The sequence below is a fragment of the Pollachius pollachius genome (assembly GCF_949987615.1).
Source record: "Pollachius pollachius genome assembly, chromosome: 1".
Taxonomy (NCBI): domain Eukaryota; kingdom Metazoa; phylum Chordata; class Actinopteri; order Gadiformes; family Gadidae; genus Pollachius; species Pollachius pollachius.
Window position 1 is genome coordinate 31,336,769 of NC_136934.1, and position 17,263 is coordinate 31,354,031.

The following is a 17,263-nucleotide window of genomic DNA, read 5'->3' on the forward strand; positions in this document are numbered from 1 at the left end:
AGTGTTTATATGTTGTTGTTACTATATTATTATATAACTTTTTTAATGTGTTAGCTGAGTGTTATACGAGTTCACAATTCCCTATTGTGTGTGTCAACCTATGATGTAAACTGTAGACCAGTGCCAAACAAAGGTTTATACGCACGGACCGGTCATTGACGTGCTATCTTGCATTGGCTTTGCGCTTTCGAAATCTTTAGGTCTATAGGCCTTTCGATTTAGGGTCATTTACAAATACCAAAGTCCTAAAACTAAAAGAGTAGAGAGGGTAGTTCATGACCTTCTCAGTGTAGAAAAGGACCAGAGTGAGAGGGCCAGCCACGGATCATATCTCGGTCTACCTAACTCTGACATTTCACGTCTAAAGACCACGACCCTTCACTTTCAAACCCCCTCTTCGCTCCGTTACTGGACTGGTTTCATCATGGTCCCCTTCGATTTCTCAAACTGGTGGACAAATGATTGCATCACCTAGAAGAGATTTAGATCAGCTACACATATTGATTTAGCTGTCATTCAAAAGAAAAGTTTGAAAGCTAGACTTGTAATTTAAAAGTAAACGTGGCCATTCGGAAGTAAAAGTCTCTTACAGAAAAGGTTAAAAAATCTTTCTTTGAATAGCTCTATTAATGGCCTTAAAGGGACTACTATTCATACTGATGCCCAGCCAGCCTACTCTATGCCAAAAGGCCTCTCGCTTGTGCATGCTGGTGAGTCAATCGAAAGCTAACACACACAGGCATCTTGTTACCACATAGAACACCACAGATGTGTAACATGTACACTGCCCATTAATCCACACAATATAGCAAAGCTTTCTGCACAGTCAAGTCATGCAGTGCGCCGATGGCTGTTGGGGTGAGGGTCTGCGTTTGGCCGCCCGCCCACTCAGCATACCTGAACTATCAACAGGCTGCAGGGAGCAGAACACACTCTGGGGCCTTGGTTCGTAGCTTAAGGTCAAAGGGTGTAAGTAAAGGTCAGGCTATGATTAGCTGCAGGGGCATCACCATGGTCTCTGTGCTGTGCATGACCTGTCTGCACTGCTACATATGATCCACAGGGAATCCTATAGCATGTGACTCTCCACCCCCCCCCCCCCAATATAAATACATATAATATATACTAGTATAGTGTCATGTGTGTATTGTGTGTTGTTGGATTGTTATTACTGCTCTACACGACACTACACTATATATACACACCACAATGCACAAGTCCGATGTGAGACAAATCAAGAACAAGATGCTGACCCGTTCAAAGTTTCAAAGTTTAGGGGTAACTAATTCAATACAATGGAATAACGGAACAATACTGAGCTCTAGCGGCTTGACGGAGGATCACACCTTGTTTTTGGAAATCTACCTTGTTCGATCATTAATATTGTAGGCCAATGACATTATGCATTTAATTGTGCAGGGATTATTAGGCTTCATCACCTACAAACACGTATTAAGAATGAACAAACCACCATAAATGCAAGGACACTGTATATGTCTCCTTCGTTATTTCATTTGTATTTAAATTCATTGACACAAATGAATGAACTTATTTTTTTGTCAGTTATAATTCTACAAGACTATAAAGGGGCTGCGAGTACCAACGCCTGCACCGGCCGGGCGTTTGTACTCTCGTTAGTCGTAAATATAAAATTGCCGCTGTACGATGTGAAAGCGGGAGAAGCTTTAAGGCCGATGTACAGCAGATCCGATAGGGCTCAAAGGCGGCTGGGGCCCGAGACCCCAGGGAGGGACTCAATTTCAGCCCTCATCAGTCACTACCTGGCGGCCATTCTGTCGTCCCGCAATAGGAGTCCACAGTTTACTCCCTTCTGGTAAATGTAGTTATTTTGACTATTTCGGTTTTCTAGATTAACTGAATTCACACGACGTCTTGATGTTCCGTCATACAGCAGACTTTGCGGCGTGCATGAACCGTGATCTGAAACTTCTGTGGGTTTCTAATCCAAGAAGTCTGGTAGTCATCTTTCAGCATTGGTCTGGGAAATTCTACATATTTGGCCGGACCAACATTGATTTATAATGGTTATTTATGGATTGATAAAAACCCCTATTAAGTTATGTATCACAAGTCAACAAAGTGCATTTCCATTGCATGTGTGGAAAAATAAACGGAACGGCAGGAGTTGCCGTGCGGGTTCCGGAGCGCTCCCCCCCGGACACAGCGCTGCATCCGCCCCGGGGGACGCTGGACCACTGATCGGTATGGGCAAGTCTGCTCCGGCACACGCACGTCTTCCACTCGGTATCTGGTGTACCTTAAGCTTTCTTTTTCAAGCTTATCTTTCCTTCAGAAACGCAGCACTGACAGGTAATGAGTTTACACAGAGGTGGAAACGGGTTTTGAAGGTACTTTTGCACACTCTGGGACAAGCAGATAAGCTATTGTGCAGCAGGTAAGACCACTTCTTTCAGCTGTGAGGAGCCGCAGCCACATAAACATTAATAACGAAAGGCGGCTAAGCATTTTCTTGTCGCGAGAGGGGAAGCAATGATGGAGAGAAAGGGAATTGAAGAAAGCTTCAAGAGGAAAGGAAGGGGAATTAAAGAAAGCTTCAAGAGGAAATGTTCGAGGAATCGTAAAGCTATATTGGATGCAATCTGTGTGATGTTTAATATATTCAATATATTTGTATGACCATTTGTAAATGTCAAATATGTTTAATCATGCAAATAAAAAAAAAAAAAGAACAATACAGATCAACTCTGGAGAACATAAAATAAATGCAGTACAGAAGTCATAATACGATCACCAGATTCAGATACAAATGTTTGAATTACAAACTATTCTTGGCCTATTTACTTTAACACTTGCAGACAGTCACACACCGTTCTGGGTTTGAAAATACACATGGTAGGCTAACGATTAATGAAACATGATCAAATATCAAAGAAATAGTTTGATGTAAACGTAGCATGACTTATGATTTAGTTGTATACATTTTACACAGACAAAGTAGGAATTACAGCAGCCTCTTTAAGTCAGCAGCGTATGTGTAAAGCACGGGCTCTATGCTAGATGGATTCACATTAGCAATACTATGTGCTTTGCACTCACATAAATACCATTTAATGCAATGCCTATTTCAATGCATTTTTTTTTTGAGTGGTCATTAATCACGTGGCGGCTCCATCAGTCTCTTCCCTTGGCGGACCTCCACTAACAGCCCAGTCCGCTCAGCGACCCGATCCGGTCCAGCTTCAGACCGAAGCACCCCCGGTTCCATCCCCTCCGTGACCTGTCCGGTTCTGCTCGCTTCTGATTGGCCAGGGAACCCTTTAAGAGGCGGAGCCAGGGAGTCTCACCCTGGGCGGCCGGTGGGTCGGCCCATTTGGGGTTCTCCACGGCTTGGACCCCAGCAGCAGCGGCGGTCTCTCCAGCCCGGCTGCTAAGCAGGTTCTCCAGATCGTCCAAGGTCAAAAGGTCGTTGAAGCGGTCGAGGAACTGCTCCATGAACTACAAGTGCAGAAGACAGCTAAGTGGAAATGTAATTGAAAGGCACAACGGGTCAATTAACAGGTAATTCAATAAGGGATAGATTCCATTATTCCATCCTTTCCTGCTTCTACCCGACCCCTCATCTCTAGTCTCTGCCACTTGCTTCAATCCCTCCATCGATCCCCCTCTCTCTCTCTCTCTCTCTCTCTCTCTCTCTCTGTACCTGCACGGCGTCAGTGGGTGGCTGCAGAGCGCGTGCCTCTGTGCTCCCCAGCGGGGCCAGTAACAGCAGAGCAGCGTAGAGCAGTGCAGGGTACAGCATGGCGGCAGCGGGAGAAGCGCGAGCGAGTGACTAGAGGCGAGAGAGGGGACAAGTGCCGTGACACAACCTCACTCACACTGGCTGCACTCATACCCATGGTGGTGGTGGTGGTGTTAGAGGGGAATGAATACAAATGGATGTTATGAGGAACAGCTCGACAAATGTGAGGTGTGATGTGATTTTGTGTTAGGATGAGGAAGTATAAAATAAAAAAAAAAATAAAGAATATCGATTTGAAATAACAAATGCACATCAATGTACAATTTGTTTAAACAAAAATAAGGCTACATACATTTTTTAACCTATCTATTCAAAAGCATGTTAACTTCGGAATTTATACTTTACTAACACCAAAGAAAAATGGCATTTTGGTGATTAACTCTAACGTGTTACAATTTAGTTTTAGTCCATTAATTGACACTATTTAATGTACACATCTACATCATGGACATGCATGTTCATTGAAAAGACATGGTAAAATAAAGTCCACTCACCTCAGTTCTGTTCCTGTAAACTTGTGTCTTGTGCGGTCATAAGCTCCTCTCCATCGCCGTTCCCTCTGCGTCTCTTCCTCCCCTCACTTGTTGGCACCTGTTTAAGGCTTTAAGCATCACTATCTAGCCCGCCTGGCCCCGCCTCCCGCCCCCACCCATCACACCCCCTCCCCCCCTCCCAACCCTCTAGGGAATTGAAAAGATGGATTTGCGTCTTGCATCTTTGTTCCCTTGGCAGAGATTGGCTGTTCGGTTCTCGTTTGGGATTCTGCAGAGGTAGAGTTGTGCCAGAGTCGCCCCCCCCCCCGCTCCATCCCAGATATTTTTTTACTGGAATGATGTCATAGCCGTGAAGAGAGCCACCACTGTTATCAAGGTGACCAGAGCAACGTGGGTCCTACACATCTTAAGATGGATGCCAATCCCGTTCCGGTCGTCCCAAAGTGGCCACTCGCAATACATTGTCCGCAAGAGACAATATCTTCCGCCCACCTCGAAATGTAGATTGTAAACTCAAGCTGTGACATGTGGAGGCCACAAGACGGACTGAAATCTGTTCATACCCTGCAACAATGAATTCATGTAAACTTCAACATTGCAGCCCTAGCCGGCTTTTTCATTCCCCGGAACACTTATTCCCTGTGTGGTTGTCCCTCTTTTGTCTATATGGTCTTTTATTGTGGGTTGACCTCTCCTCCGCTGGGTAAGTTACAGTCTGTCTGTGCCATCTGTTCCTCATACCCCCTGCAGTCTCACTGCCAAGGCACTGGTGGGTAACCCACAATACACACAACGGCTCCAAGTACAGCACGCACACTTTGCACATTTTGCTTGATTTACCACTATGTCAAATAATGACAATGGCATTCAGGCCTGACCTTTTCTCATTTCAGGCAAAACATGTATAAACAAAATAGGTTTAATACGGGCTCATGGATTAATTAAATACCCTCCTTAAGAACTGAACTGAATGTGTGAAGGAAAAGCACCATCCCAAGTAAAGAACAGGTATTCCCCAAAGTATTCACTTGTTCCAACACAAATAGAAAATGGTTTTATTATTTGTAAAGTTCAACAAGTTGCTGCGGGGTTCTCATAAAAAACAAGGCAAAACTACACCATTGTGCTCACCCCTCATCTTTTAGGAGAGGCGAATGTGTGGGAGAGTGGGCGAGAGATTAGTAAGAGGGGGGAGGGAGGAGGGGGAGGTGGGCTGCTACACATGTGATGTCATCACAGCGAGCGGAGAACAGTAGGAGAGTAGGCAGCGGAGAACAGAATAGGGAGGGAGGTGGTGTGCACAACAGCTGAGGTGCTGGTGGTGAGGGGGGCTGTTAACAAAAGAAAACTAATTACAGAGCAGAGTGGAGGGCAGCAAACAACATGCGAGACTCAGACGGAGACTGATGGAAAACGACCATGCAGCCGAGCTCGGGGAGAAGAGAAAGAAAACCTTTGGAAAAGAGCGACGCAAGAAAGAAACATGCATACAAGCATAAGAACATGAGACTAAATAAATAAAGAAATAGGTAAGAGCAATGGAACACTAGGCAAGCTGTGACAGCCTATAAAATCACAACTGTCCAAGCACTTAAGAATGGAGGTTCAGCGCTCCTGGTAATGAGAGTATAAATCTGCTGCCAGTGACCTACAGGCAGCTTTCAGCCGTCACATGTACACGGGCAGGGGACACCGAGAGATCGAGGGAGCCAAGCACAGACCGGTGTGAAGCTCTGGAGAAACCATTTATTCAAAAGTTACATTGTTCCTCAGCAATGCTTACAAATAGGTTGGGAGTTAAAAAAAATTGACATTAAAATCATACAAAAAAATATAACTTTTAAAAAACTAAAATTCCTTTTTGAAGGATTAATGTCGGAGCCGCGTCCGGCGGGATGTGCGGGCGATGGGCGTGGTCACACGGGGGGTCTCGCTCTCCGCCATCACAGCATCTAGTAGAAAGAGAAGTCCAATCAGGCCTGTGTATTCAAAACCTGTGAAGTACTGAGGAGTAGGGAACGCAAGCTGCGCTGCCACTGGGTTTGGGGCTACACTCAGAAGCCATCAGACTGCCAGACACAATAATAGCTTGCCCCTAAACGGTTCCTACCTGAGGACGTGGGCCCCAGACCAAAGAGGGACTTTTATTACACCACTTAAATGGGCCAATTTACAGAAAACATTGCTTTTCTTAAGCCATTAAGGGATTATCCTTTCGGAAGAAACCAATTTTCTCTAAAAAAGAAAAAGTGTGTTTAAGCTAGGCAAATTTCACTCACCCTCTTCCTCCTCCTCATCACTGCTGAAGCTGATGACAGGCATCTTGGATTTGCGGCTGGCCTTCGGCGTTACAAAGCTGTCATCAATATGACTCAAAACCCCCTGTTTGGATTGGCCTGGGAGAACAAAGACGTTTTTTATGTTGAGGTTGGGAAAATGTCCAATTAATGCAATTGGGGCAGGATACAGTGTAGCCGGAAGGGGGTTCCACCCCCCAGCCGGAAAAAAGCGAGATGCCCAAACTCCTTCTGATCATTAGTGGGATCTCACTTCAGATGAAGGGCTAAATAGCAGTGAACATTTCTACGCCCCATGCTTGCAGTGGGACTTGCCTCTAGTGGACCGGGCCCGGCCCCTGGCAGGCTGGGGGGTGTGCGAGACATTCTCTGCAGAGCCTCCCTCCTCCATCTCGGGGCTCTCCACATTCTCCAGCCCCCGTGTGTGAACAGCCGTCAGCCGCTTTTCAAACTCATCCACCTGGGCCTTAGCGATACCAGAGAACAAAACGTTTTGTAAATCAAAGGAAAAAGTCAAACTTTGACTGAGTCGTTATAAGTTAAGGTATATCATGGTCATGGGGGACAGACACAAAATCAGCGATACCCATTTAACGCTTAAGTGCAAAAAGGCAAGTCTACATATTCAATACAGTATTGAAAAGTCCCAGATAACAATTAAATCGTAAAATGTTTCTGTACATCATTAAAGTTGAGGTTGATCGTTGGCAATGTAGCAAGGTGTTAGGTGTTCCTCCTCTTTATCTACCGTTGCCGTTTTGAGTGCTTCTCAAACATATCCACATTTGCCGCACATTCATGGAGAGCATTGGTTCTTTATACGGTAACCACGGTTCTGTCCAATTAAGCCCAACAGTCTTGTACCATTTTAAATAAAAGAATCCAAAAGTTCCAAACCATTTTAGAAGTAATTTAGACTATGAATCACGCCAACCTATATACATTCTTAACTTCCAAGTCTCTGTAGTCATTTAGTTTAAGGTTGTGTGACGCAGGGAAAACCAGAGTATCTCTCTTTTTCCTCATTGTACTGGTACTGCCAATGGGGGAAACCGGTGGGTTTGGAACAAGGGACACAAATGTGTGATTGGTCAGCATTGTGGTAGTGCATTGTTCTGGTAAGAAGCGACGGCAAACAATGCAAAACTAATCCTGCCCAATTTTCCTCCAGAGCTAGAGAATTTACATATTGTATAGAAACAAAAACATATTTTATAAACCTAGTGTGATTCCACCTCTGGGTTGAGGTTAGCTGGGACTGTGACCATGAGGTGCTCAAGGTTGTGCCAGTACTTGGTACCCAGAGATGGTACAGGAGGACGGGGTGTGCGGTACCTTGAGCTGGGGCTTGGCGCCGCGGCGGAGCTTGGCGGTGATGGAGAGCAGGGGCTGGTAGACGCCGGGCTCCGTCAGCTTGTCGCTGTAACACTCCCAGCACTCCTGCAGCCTCTTGAGGCCTCGCTCACACATGGACAGCAGGGACAGAGACACGGCCAGGTCGCACCACTGGCGTTCCGTCCTGGGGGGGAGGGGTCAGAGGTCAGGCTGTACCAAGAGGACCGTACAGAACGAGGTTAACACAAGATGGATTTAAGAGTGAAAAGGCTGGAGGAGGTTATTTATGGAGAGTGCTCCGATCTGGCATTTGGGACAAATCTCATTATGGGGAAATGCATGCATGTCTTGATTCACTTTGCTTGTGTAATATGGAATGTCCTTTCTATGGGAGTGTATGGATGGACGATTCAGAGCAGGGGAGGCAACACAAGGCTTTTGAATGAGCCCCTCAAAACCATAGTGAAGTCCCACACGGTCTGCACTCCCGAGGCGCACACGTGGACTACGAGTGGGCCCTGGACAGCTACTAGACCGCGGGCTGAGGACACCCAAATGGTATGCTTGTACTCACTTGGCCGTTCTAAAACGTTGACACAACTTCTCCACCAGCGATTCAGTCTGCCTCTCTTTGGTGATGTACGAGAACAGCTGTCTGGAAACCGGAGCACATGAACATATAAAATTAGAAACCAATCCCATGGAATACACCAACAGTTATTTATCAACTAGTGAGGCAATCGTCATGATCAAGTGGAACCTACTTCATGATAACGTTGAAGTCCTCAGCACTCATGCCCCTCTCTGGGTCAGACAGCCTGCTGATGATGTCTGGCAGCAGGTTGTAGATCGCATTGTCCTGCGCAGCGGGAATAAACAAGGGATGAGACAACAACCAAACACATCTCTCCATACCTCCTGGTGGGAGGAGTAGGCGGTCTGTGAGTGTAGCATTAACTCACCTTGGAGGCCAACTCGTTGAAGAAGTTGAGGGCCAGGCTACTGATGTGTGGCTCGGGGTCGATGAGGAGCACCGCCACCTCGCCCACCTGACCTTTGACCTTTAGGACGTCTTTGAGTACCAGCTGGGTAAGGACCGTCACGGCCGTCTGTCTGACCGAAGGCACTGGGTCCCTTAACCTGGGGAGGGGAAACCAAACCAGGGATAAACACATCAGCCCGTACCAACGTCACATATGGCTACGCCCTCCGTTAACGCCCTTTTTCCCAGTATGTTGATCATCGGGAATCCCCCCATGCTGTTGGATGGAATGGACCAATTTGTCCAGGGCATGGCAGTTGACATTTTGAGACTGATTTCGATTCACCGGAGCCCAGGAAACACGACACAAAGGAAAGTAATTAGCGCCTGGTGTTACAGGGCAGGCCTCCGGGCAGAGGATCACACGTCCAGTCACTAGCTGCGACTGGGGGAACGGCTCCTGGCTTCATTTGAAGCTGTAGTTACATAGCACTGCATGCTAATGCTGAGGCTTACGGCAACAATATGGAGGGTAATTCATTCTCAACACCCTTATCAGGAGGCTCCAGGAACGACCAGTTTCAGAAGCATGAACATGGTGGAGGTGTGTGTATGCATGGGGGGGGCGGGGGGGGCAATTAGAGAAAGCCATGGACTTCAGAAGCACTGCCAAGCTAATGACAGTGTAGACTGTTTCATATACTCATATAAAAACCTTGAAGTGAGAAGCAGCAAGAGATAAAGAAAAACCCACAAAACAATAGAGAACTACTGCGTGAAAAGAATGCTGATCGTCCTGCGTTTTTTTTGAACTTCAATTGCTGGAATGCAAAAAGGCTGGCAGGACCTTTCGACTTGAGCAGAAATTATCCCTTCCTATCCATAATTTCCACCAGCAGCCCACTGGATTGGATCATGGGGTCCCAACACACCAGCAATTATGCTGTTGGGCTTCTCAAACTGCCCCTGTGCAAGGGTCGAGGGGCCACTGCCTGGTTCAGGTAGGGCTGCTCGATTATGGAAAAAAATCGTAATCATGATTATATTGGTCAATATTCAAATCACGATTATTCAAACGATTATTTTTGAGTTTGAAAACATGATGTATTTATTCAGTATGTCTCTCAGTGTCCCAAAAAACACTTTGTAACTGAGAACTTAGAAATTTTGCCTCAAAAGAATACACAAAATGGTCAAATAGAAAACGTTCAAATCTAAAATTATCTAGATATTCATCCAGCTGATCTACACTTTCTATAAAACATTTAATGAAAAAATAAAAACTCAATTCAACTCGATTATATTAGTTTTGTGAACGTTTGACGCTAAAATCGAAAACGCGATCAAAATATGATTAATTGCCCAGCCCTAGGTTCAGGGAGGGGAGGAGAGGGTTGTAATCCCACTCAGTGCTTGCATCGGTTGAACAGTTGCCATGGCAACAGCCACAGAAGAGGGGGTCAGTATATGAAGGTGATGGCAAGAGTTTGTAGACAAAGATCATGCCAAAGTTTGCCTCCCATTTAACAGTTTGAGGAGTCGAGGGAGGGGGATAAGGAGGAGGAGGGGTCAGGCTCTCAGGACCAGCGGAGGGATCCCACATTAACACAAATCAAGAGCTAGAGGAGAATGGGATAAACAGATCCTGGGATAAACAGATCCTACACGCCCACTTGCCAGACTATCAGCTGAGGCTTGTTTCCTTTAATTACAGAAGATTGGCGGCGAGGGAAAGCTGGGTATTATGATTAAGCATCTGATTGGCAACCAGACTGTTACAATCTGTAGAACTAGGTATGATGAAGTGTGGTTACTTAGTACTGCTTTGCATGGATACATTGTGTTCAACCACACTGAACCTCAGTGTGGTAGGTAACCCCAACCCAAAACGACAACGATATTCCTCTCATTAAGCCCTCCATTGAACAGTGTGTGTAACTACTCTCATTAGCATCATAAATGTATAAGCAGCGCTCCACCCGTCCATAGGTCACGTGGCGTTGGGCGTTACCTGGCATAGAGGTTCTGGGTCCAGGGCTCCAGGATGTTGGGGAAGCGAACGATGAGGTCCCCCAGGGCGATGATGGCATTGGCGCGGACCACGGGCAGCGGCGAGCGCTCAAGCACGGTGAACAGCAGACGCGTGTGCTCGTCGCAGACCGATGGACTGACAAGGAGAAGTGTTAAGGGAAAAACCAGTAAGAGGGGTACTGCTGTTTACAGACACGCTTCACATGCAGCCCTATAAGGTAAATCATCAGCAGGTAAACATGAGAGTGAGATTTGATGGCATAAAGCCACATGAAGAGAAACTTATTTTTAGGACGTGTCGCGAAATATTTGATTTAATATTAGAGCATGATCATGGGAAAGTACAGGCAGCAAAGTTACCAAGGATACATTCAGTAAGACAATGGGTGAACAAGATTCTTATAGGGAAACGTTTGCATTGTGGGTAGGGAATATGCAGTTAACAAAAGTAAGTGGGAGTGACCATTCTGGAGCATTTGGGATTAGCGAGAGAGGCCATGTTAAAATGCAATACACTATGTGGGAAGTGGACATGTCTGCAAGTCTGTAAGACAGGGTTGCAATACAGTTGAACAAATCTACACAAAGAAGTCAAGTCGATTGGCCTGGCCTCAGTATCAGACTCAGTGGCTCCAGTGGGAATGCAAATCTGAACTAACTTTACCTCTCTCAGTTAGAGAGAGGAAGAGTGGTATCTTAAGGTCCAAGGAGAATGTAAACAGTTCCTTTTAGATTGACTAGTAATTATATAAACAAGGTTTATGTAAGGTTTATAATTGTGTATTATAGTTATGATTAATATTTCCACTACACCACATCATCAGATGTACTACCAGAAAGCAAAACAGATTTAATCTCCTCCGCAAATGCAGACCTGCAACCTCCTCAAGAGTAAAAAAGGTGACAGCGTCACGGGAGGTGGGGGGGGGGAACATCGGCCCAAGGACTGATCGGTGTTTCGAGATATACGGCTACTCTAATTCTGAGCTAACCTGGGCGGGATTTAGCGTGAATATTCAATATTCATTACGGTGGCTGTAGCACACAATATAATGGAAAGATTTAAAATGAAAGACTTGGATGCAACATGTAGCCCTTTATTATACAGAAATTTGCTGTTGGTGTATTAGCCTAGGACAACACACTTGCCAGATTATTTATCTAAATCGCCCCATTTTGTTAGAATTTACTAACTTTATGCAAGGTCTACGTTCGTGCAGTACTCGGCGTTGACTCTGTCCTAAAAATACCATATTATTGTAAATTATATCAAATCAAAAAAGCGGTAGCTAACGTTAGTTGAATCAAGCAAACAAATAGCTGTTGTTTTTGCTCCAAAAAGCTTGACTTAAATCGAATTTAACATAAGATAGTTCCTTCAAATTAGGGCTGTACGGTATGGACTAAAATGTATATCACGGTATGATTTGAGGCATAGACGGTAACTGTATTAGATTTCTTGCCGTATAGTTTTAGCATCCCAATTTTGGAGATGCTGAAGTGTGTGCGGGCAGGTAACGCGTACCTGGGATCCAGTGTTGTGACAATCTCTTTAAAGCCCTATCGACATTTTGAAAATGAACCATGTCCTTACACAGGTAAGCAGTGACGGCGTTTGTTATCTCGTTCCTTCGCTGGCATTTTGTCGTAAGGACTGGCTTTGGAAAATGCCTGCGGAAGTAATGTCTGATATGCAGAGACAGCTTCACGCTACCAGCGTCTGTCTCGTACGGTGTGGAATGAGAGTATTGCGCAAGCACTGCTGCGTGCCTGCATGCTTGCGCAATAGCATACTGCCCGAGAAGGCAGTATCGCTGTCAAATCTGTCCCTGGGAAAAGTAAGGTTGCGCCGAATTGAAAAGGGAACTATGTTTCATTACCATATTTTCAGTAGTTGCGCGTAACTTTACTTTTTACATGAAAAAGTAGTTAGGTTACTGTATTAACGCGTTACTTACTTTGTTACACACAACACTGTCTACCGGTCACACGGTAAGGTCAAAATCCATACCGTAGCGCAAATTCACACTGGTGTACTTTCTATACCGTTTAAATACCGTACACCCCTACTTCAAATTGACGTTAAGAGTTTCCATCAGACTCGCGTGGTAGCCAGGCGTCTCATCCAAAGGCGAGCTCAGTTGGCGCTGTGTGCTTCAAGATTCTGAAGCAAGTGCTAAGATTCTGATCGGCCCAGAGAAATGTCAATTATAAGAATTATCCAATAATGTTTCGCAATTCTAGCCTGCATATGAAGGACAGCCATCTCTTCCCCCCCCCCCCCCCCCCCCCCCAAAAAAAAAACTCTCTGGTTCTACGCGATTCAAGTGAATGGCCCAATTGACCAAGAAAATGGCGATTGTCGCCGAAAGCGACAATCGCCATTTTTGAGTTGAAACGTTCGTTTTGGAGCACAAAAAACGTATATAGACACTTTCTTCAGTTGGCTGTTTTCAGCCGATTCTATCAAAACGCTTTAAACTTGGAACGATGGGGGCACTGGTTATGGTAAAAAATAAATCGCTATTTTGAACCACTTAAAAGGCTAAAAGTAGCCCGACACTTCTTTGGTAGTATAATAAGGGTCTTAACATATAAAACAAGGTATTGAGAACTTTGTAAGTGTACAGATTGTCTATTAAAAAGAACATTTAATACACACAATACCATCAGTAGATCACCCGTCTACACCATTTTGTTTTTAAGACTCGATAGGTAGAACAGAGATTGTGACATCCATCAGCAAGACGCAAGCTCTGTGTTTAATCTACTTATCGAGTCTTAACAAAATGGCGTCGACGGGTGATCTACTGATGGTATTGTGTGTATAAAATGTCATTTTTAATAAACAATCTGTACACTTACAAAGTTCTCAATGCCTTGTTTTATATGTTAAGACCCTTAAGACCCTTACCAAAGAAGTGTCAGGCTACTTTTAGCCTTTTAAGTTATTTAAAATAGCGATTTCGTTTTTACCATAACCACTGCCCCCATCGTTCCAAGTTTATAGCGTTTTGATAGAATCGGCTAAAAACAGCCAACTGAAGAAAGCGTCTATATGCGGTTTTTGTGCTCCAAAACGAACGTTTCAACTCGTTATCATACAAAACATATCCCAAACCATTTTACACCGGAATTACCCTTTAATGCTTTTAACATTTAGGGCATTTAGCAGACGCTTTTGTCCAAAGCGACTTACAATAAGTGCATTTGTTAAAATAAGTACATTTGTCATAAGAAGTGAAACAATATATCGCTGTCGGTACAGTAAAGATGTTCATAGAACCAAGTGCAAGTATTACAATCGCTAGGCTAACCCATTCCCCGTGTACAAAATGAAGCATGTATATACATGGTTACAACCCAAGCCGACTTTGTGATACTTTTTAAGTAACTTTTTAAGTAAGACAAAAAGGTTACGAGACAAGGAACTTACCCCATGTCTCTCTAAATTGGGAATTTCGGAAAAAAAATTCGAATGGCATAGAGTTGACTATGTATCTAAGACAAATTACCATGTTCAGCACTTATAAAGTTTACCCAAAAGTGGTTTTGGGTTCACTGGCTCTCAGTACTAGTCTTGATATACATTATAAATAAGAACTACACTAAAGTTACATTTAGTTTCATAAATCCATTAAAACACAACATTGCATATTTAACATATACTTCTTCAGATCGTGTGGGGAGCGGGCCGAACAGGAAGTGCTGGTACCTGATCATCATGAACTGGGAGAGGGCAAGGCAGGCGGCAGTGGTGAGCTGGGGGTGGGCGTAGCGGCCAGGAGAGCTGCACACCTTCACCAGCAGGGGGAGGAAGCAGAACAGCATGTTCTCCTCTGAACCAAGGAGAGGACAGCAGGTTTAACAAGGCAGCACGGACCACGTAAAGTCAAATCAGCAGGAATGGTTTTGAAATTGAATGCGGTACACTGGTTGTCAATGTGCCAATTAAAAAGTGTTTTATTTATTTTTTTACCAGCTAGTAATTCTGTCTCGCAGATCTTTCTTATGAGCTCCGCCTCCGTGTCGTCAGCCATGGCGCCCATCAAGCCAAGCTCCTCCTCCACGGCACTGTCATTGGCTGCTTGCTGTTGAGATAGCGTGTGCGAACAGGATTACCTCCATTGGTCGTTCCTCAGTTTAAGGACAGCTTCTTGGGCGGTTTGGCTGACTTTATTAATGGTAAACACGCACAGATGCGTGATCTGGTCTGAATGGGTTAAAGGGTTTCTGTGATAACAGAAAAAAAAAAAACAGTAACTGACTGATCTGAAAAGGTGCAGTGTGTTGGCTTTAATGGGATCTTGCTCTGATGTGTCAGATTTTAACTGAATGAATGCCTGCCCCCCCTTATCGGCGGTGCAGAAGCTACTGTTGCCTGTACTGATGAGGTTCCTTCATAAAGAGCATAAAGTTAGTCTGTGAAACTAGAGGTCACATGTAAAAGTAACGTAGCTCTCTAGAGCCGTTGGTCTTTGCTGGGCTACAGTAGAAACCAGGCGGTGCACCATTGCTTAGTGGAGAGGACCCAACATAATGTTACCAAAAAATATCCCAGTGCAACAAGTTACTGATTTAAAGAGACATTTATGGTTGCAAATTCTGCAATGTTTAAGAAGTTATATGCAACCACCTAGACTGAACTACCTAGACTGAACCACATAGACTAGGATGACTACTATTCAGAGAGGCGTTTCACTCAAACTAAAAGAACAAGCCGTAAATAGTTTCCAGGTGTACCTTAGATTTCGACGGCCCCTTTTCCTTCTCCTCCCTCTCCTCGGTTTCTCTTCTCCTCCTCCGCAGCTCTGCGCTGACACTGCCCTCCAAATGGGACACCTGCCAGAAGGCCACACAGCCGCACAGAGACAGCAGCTGGGCCAGGCTCACGCTGCTCACTACAGCCACAGCAAACAGGAACACAGGAGTTACTACCGGGGTACCGGCAACAGTTGTCCAGGACTGCAAGGAAGACGCAGCAGCTTCTAACAAGCATCTCCAGGATTTCATTTTAGTGCTTTCATTAGGACTGGATTTGTACGGTGCATAGAAACTTGCTGTTTTAGGTTTCAGTCGAGCCTTCAATAAACAATGTAAAGAATTTACAATGTACTGGTTTTAATACTTATAATCAAGTTTAGATGTACTGAACACTGTTGCATTAGACACTGCAGAGTGTTTTCTTTCTTCTCAATTGATAAATCTACATACTTTGATACACACCAACTAGTTTGGATGTGCAAATCTCAGAATCAACATCATAACTTGACACTATACGTCAGTCTGAGCCCATTTGCAGACCTTGTTCAGCTGAATCCTGAGAGTCCTGCGAGTCTCCTTGGGATTGGACAGTCTCCTTGGAGGCTTCTGCTGTTCTGGTGACCCGGTCCAATAAGAGCTGGGTGCTCTTCTGCAGTAGCAGCGAGCAGAGCTGGTCGGGGGACTCGGCCAGGAAGTACAGAAGACGAATAGCCTGCTCCATGAAGCTCTGCCAGTGAGGGTCCTCCTTCACCACACCTTGGGAGGGGAAGTGGAGCAGGAGTCAATGAATGTACCATTCGTCAGCTGGGTTAGCTGGGATCTTTGACTCTCAAAGCAGTCTAGTTTTTCCAAAGGAAAAGGATTTACCTTCTGCAATAGCCATTGTTAGGCAGGTGAACAGCTGGTGGTCGTGGGGCAGTCTGAATGGGGCGTTCTTTGATTGCTATAAAAAAGTTTTTGTAAAAAGTTTGGTTTGTAGTTTTGGTAGAAATAAACTAATTATGCATTCAATCACTGGTGAATCCTAAATCGTCAACTAAACAGACCGTATAACTGATAATTGGGCTTACCCTGACGTGATCTGTGATGCTGCTGATAGTGATGACCACGTCTCTGGCCAGCAGGAAGTCTTCTGCCACCTTCTCCCCCAGAGCCACGTTGCAGAAGGTTTCCACATTACTAAGCACCACCTCCCTCTCAGCCCTGTCGAAGCCACGGAGAGTTAATTGATTGGGATAAAGATTATTATAGGCTAGACAGGGATCAAATATATGGTTTCCTAGACTGGGTAGCCCATCCTGAAGAAAATGACCGCAGCTTCCCCAGACCAACATGCAATCTACGATTGAGCTTGGTCTGGCATTATTCAGGCTAGTTGTTCATCTCATTGGTGAAAAGTCTACCCTTTCAGTTAGATTATAAAACCTCCACAACCGTTCACGGTGTGGTGGATGCAAAGCGCTTCATATTCAACGGTACGTATAAGCACCTCCAGAAACCACAATCTCATATGAGACATTTATTCAAATTTCTCTTCAGTCTTTAACCAGATGCAGCCTCATTTTGACCGAGTAACTTG

General features: G+C 44.9%; 2 protein-coding genes across 2 annotated transcripts in view; both read right to left on the reverse strand.

Moving 5' to 3' along the window:
• Window positions 1-3,180: 3,180 nt before the first annotated feature.
• nppcl (natriuretic peptide C-like) lies at window positions 3,181-3,781 on the reverse strand (the record flags this gene model as incomplete). The annotated part of the gene is made up of 2 exons (XM_079742025.1): window positions 3,181-3,477; window positions 3,683-3,781. 2 exons carry the CDS (start codon window positions 3,779-3,781, stop codon window positions 3,181-3,183), a joined length of 396 nt encoding a protein of 131 aa, XP_079598151.1.
• Window positions 3,782-6,001: 2,220 nt separating this feature from the next.
• The window catches only part of ncapd2 (non-SMC condensin I complex, subunit D2), a 32,304-nt gene continuing 21,042 nt past the window's right edge, over window positions 6,002-17,263 (reverse strand). Inside the window, exons 19-32 of the mRNA XM_079741816.1 lie at window positions 16,755-16,887; window positions 16,552-16,627; window positions 16,225-16,440; window positions 15,664-15,821; window positions 14,900-15,011; window positions 14,636-14,759; window positions 10,901-11,056; window positions 8,870-9,047; window positions 8,672-8,766; window positions 8,482-8,562; window positions 7,908-8,091; window positions 6,888-7,038; window positions 6,555-6,671; window positions 6,002-6,227 (exon numbers count right to left, since the gene is read on the reverse strand). Of these exons, the coding sequence (XP_079597942.1) occupies window positions 6,145-6,227; window positions 6,555-6,671; window positions 6,888-7,038; window positions 7,908-8,091; window positions 8,482-8,562; window positions 8,672-8,766; window positions 8,870-9,047; window positions 10,901-11,056; window positions 14,636-14,759; window positions 14,900-15,011; window positions 15,664-15,821; window positions 16,225-16,440; window positions 16,552-16,627; window positions 16,755-16,887 (1,864 nt within the window). The 3' untranslated portion in view covers window positions 6,002-6,144. The remainder of the gene's footprint in view (window positions 6,228-6,554; window positions 6,672-6,887; window positions 7,039-7,907; window positions 8,092-8,481; window positions 8,563-8,671; window positions 8,767-8,869; window positions 9,048-10,900; window positions 11,057-14,635; window positions 14,760-14,899; window positions 15,012-15,663; window positions 15,822-16,224; window positions 16,441-16,551; window positions 16,628-16,754; window positions 16,888-17,263) is intronic.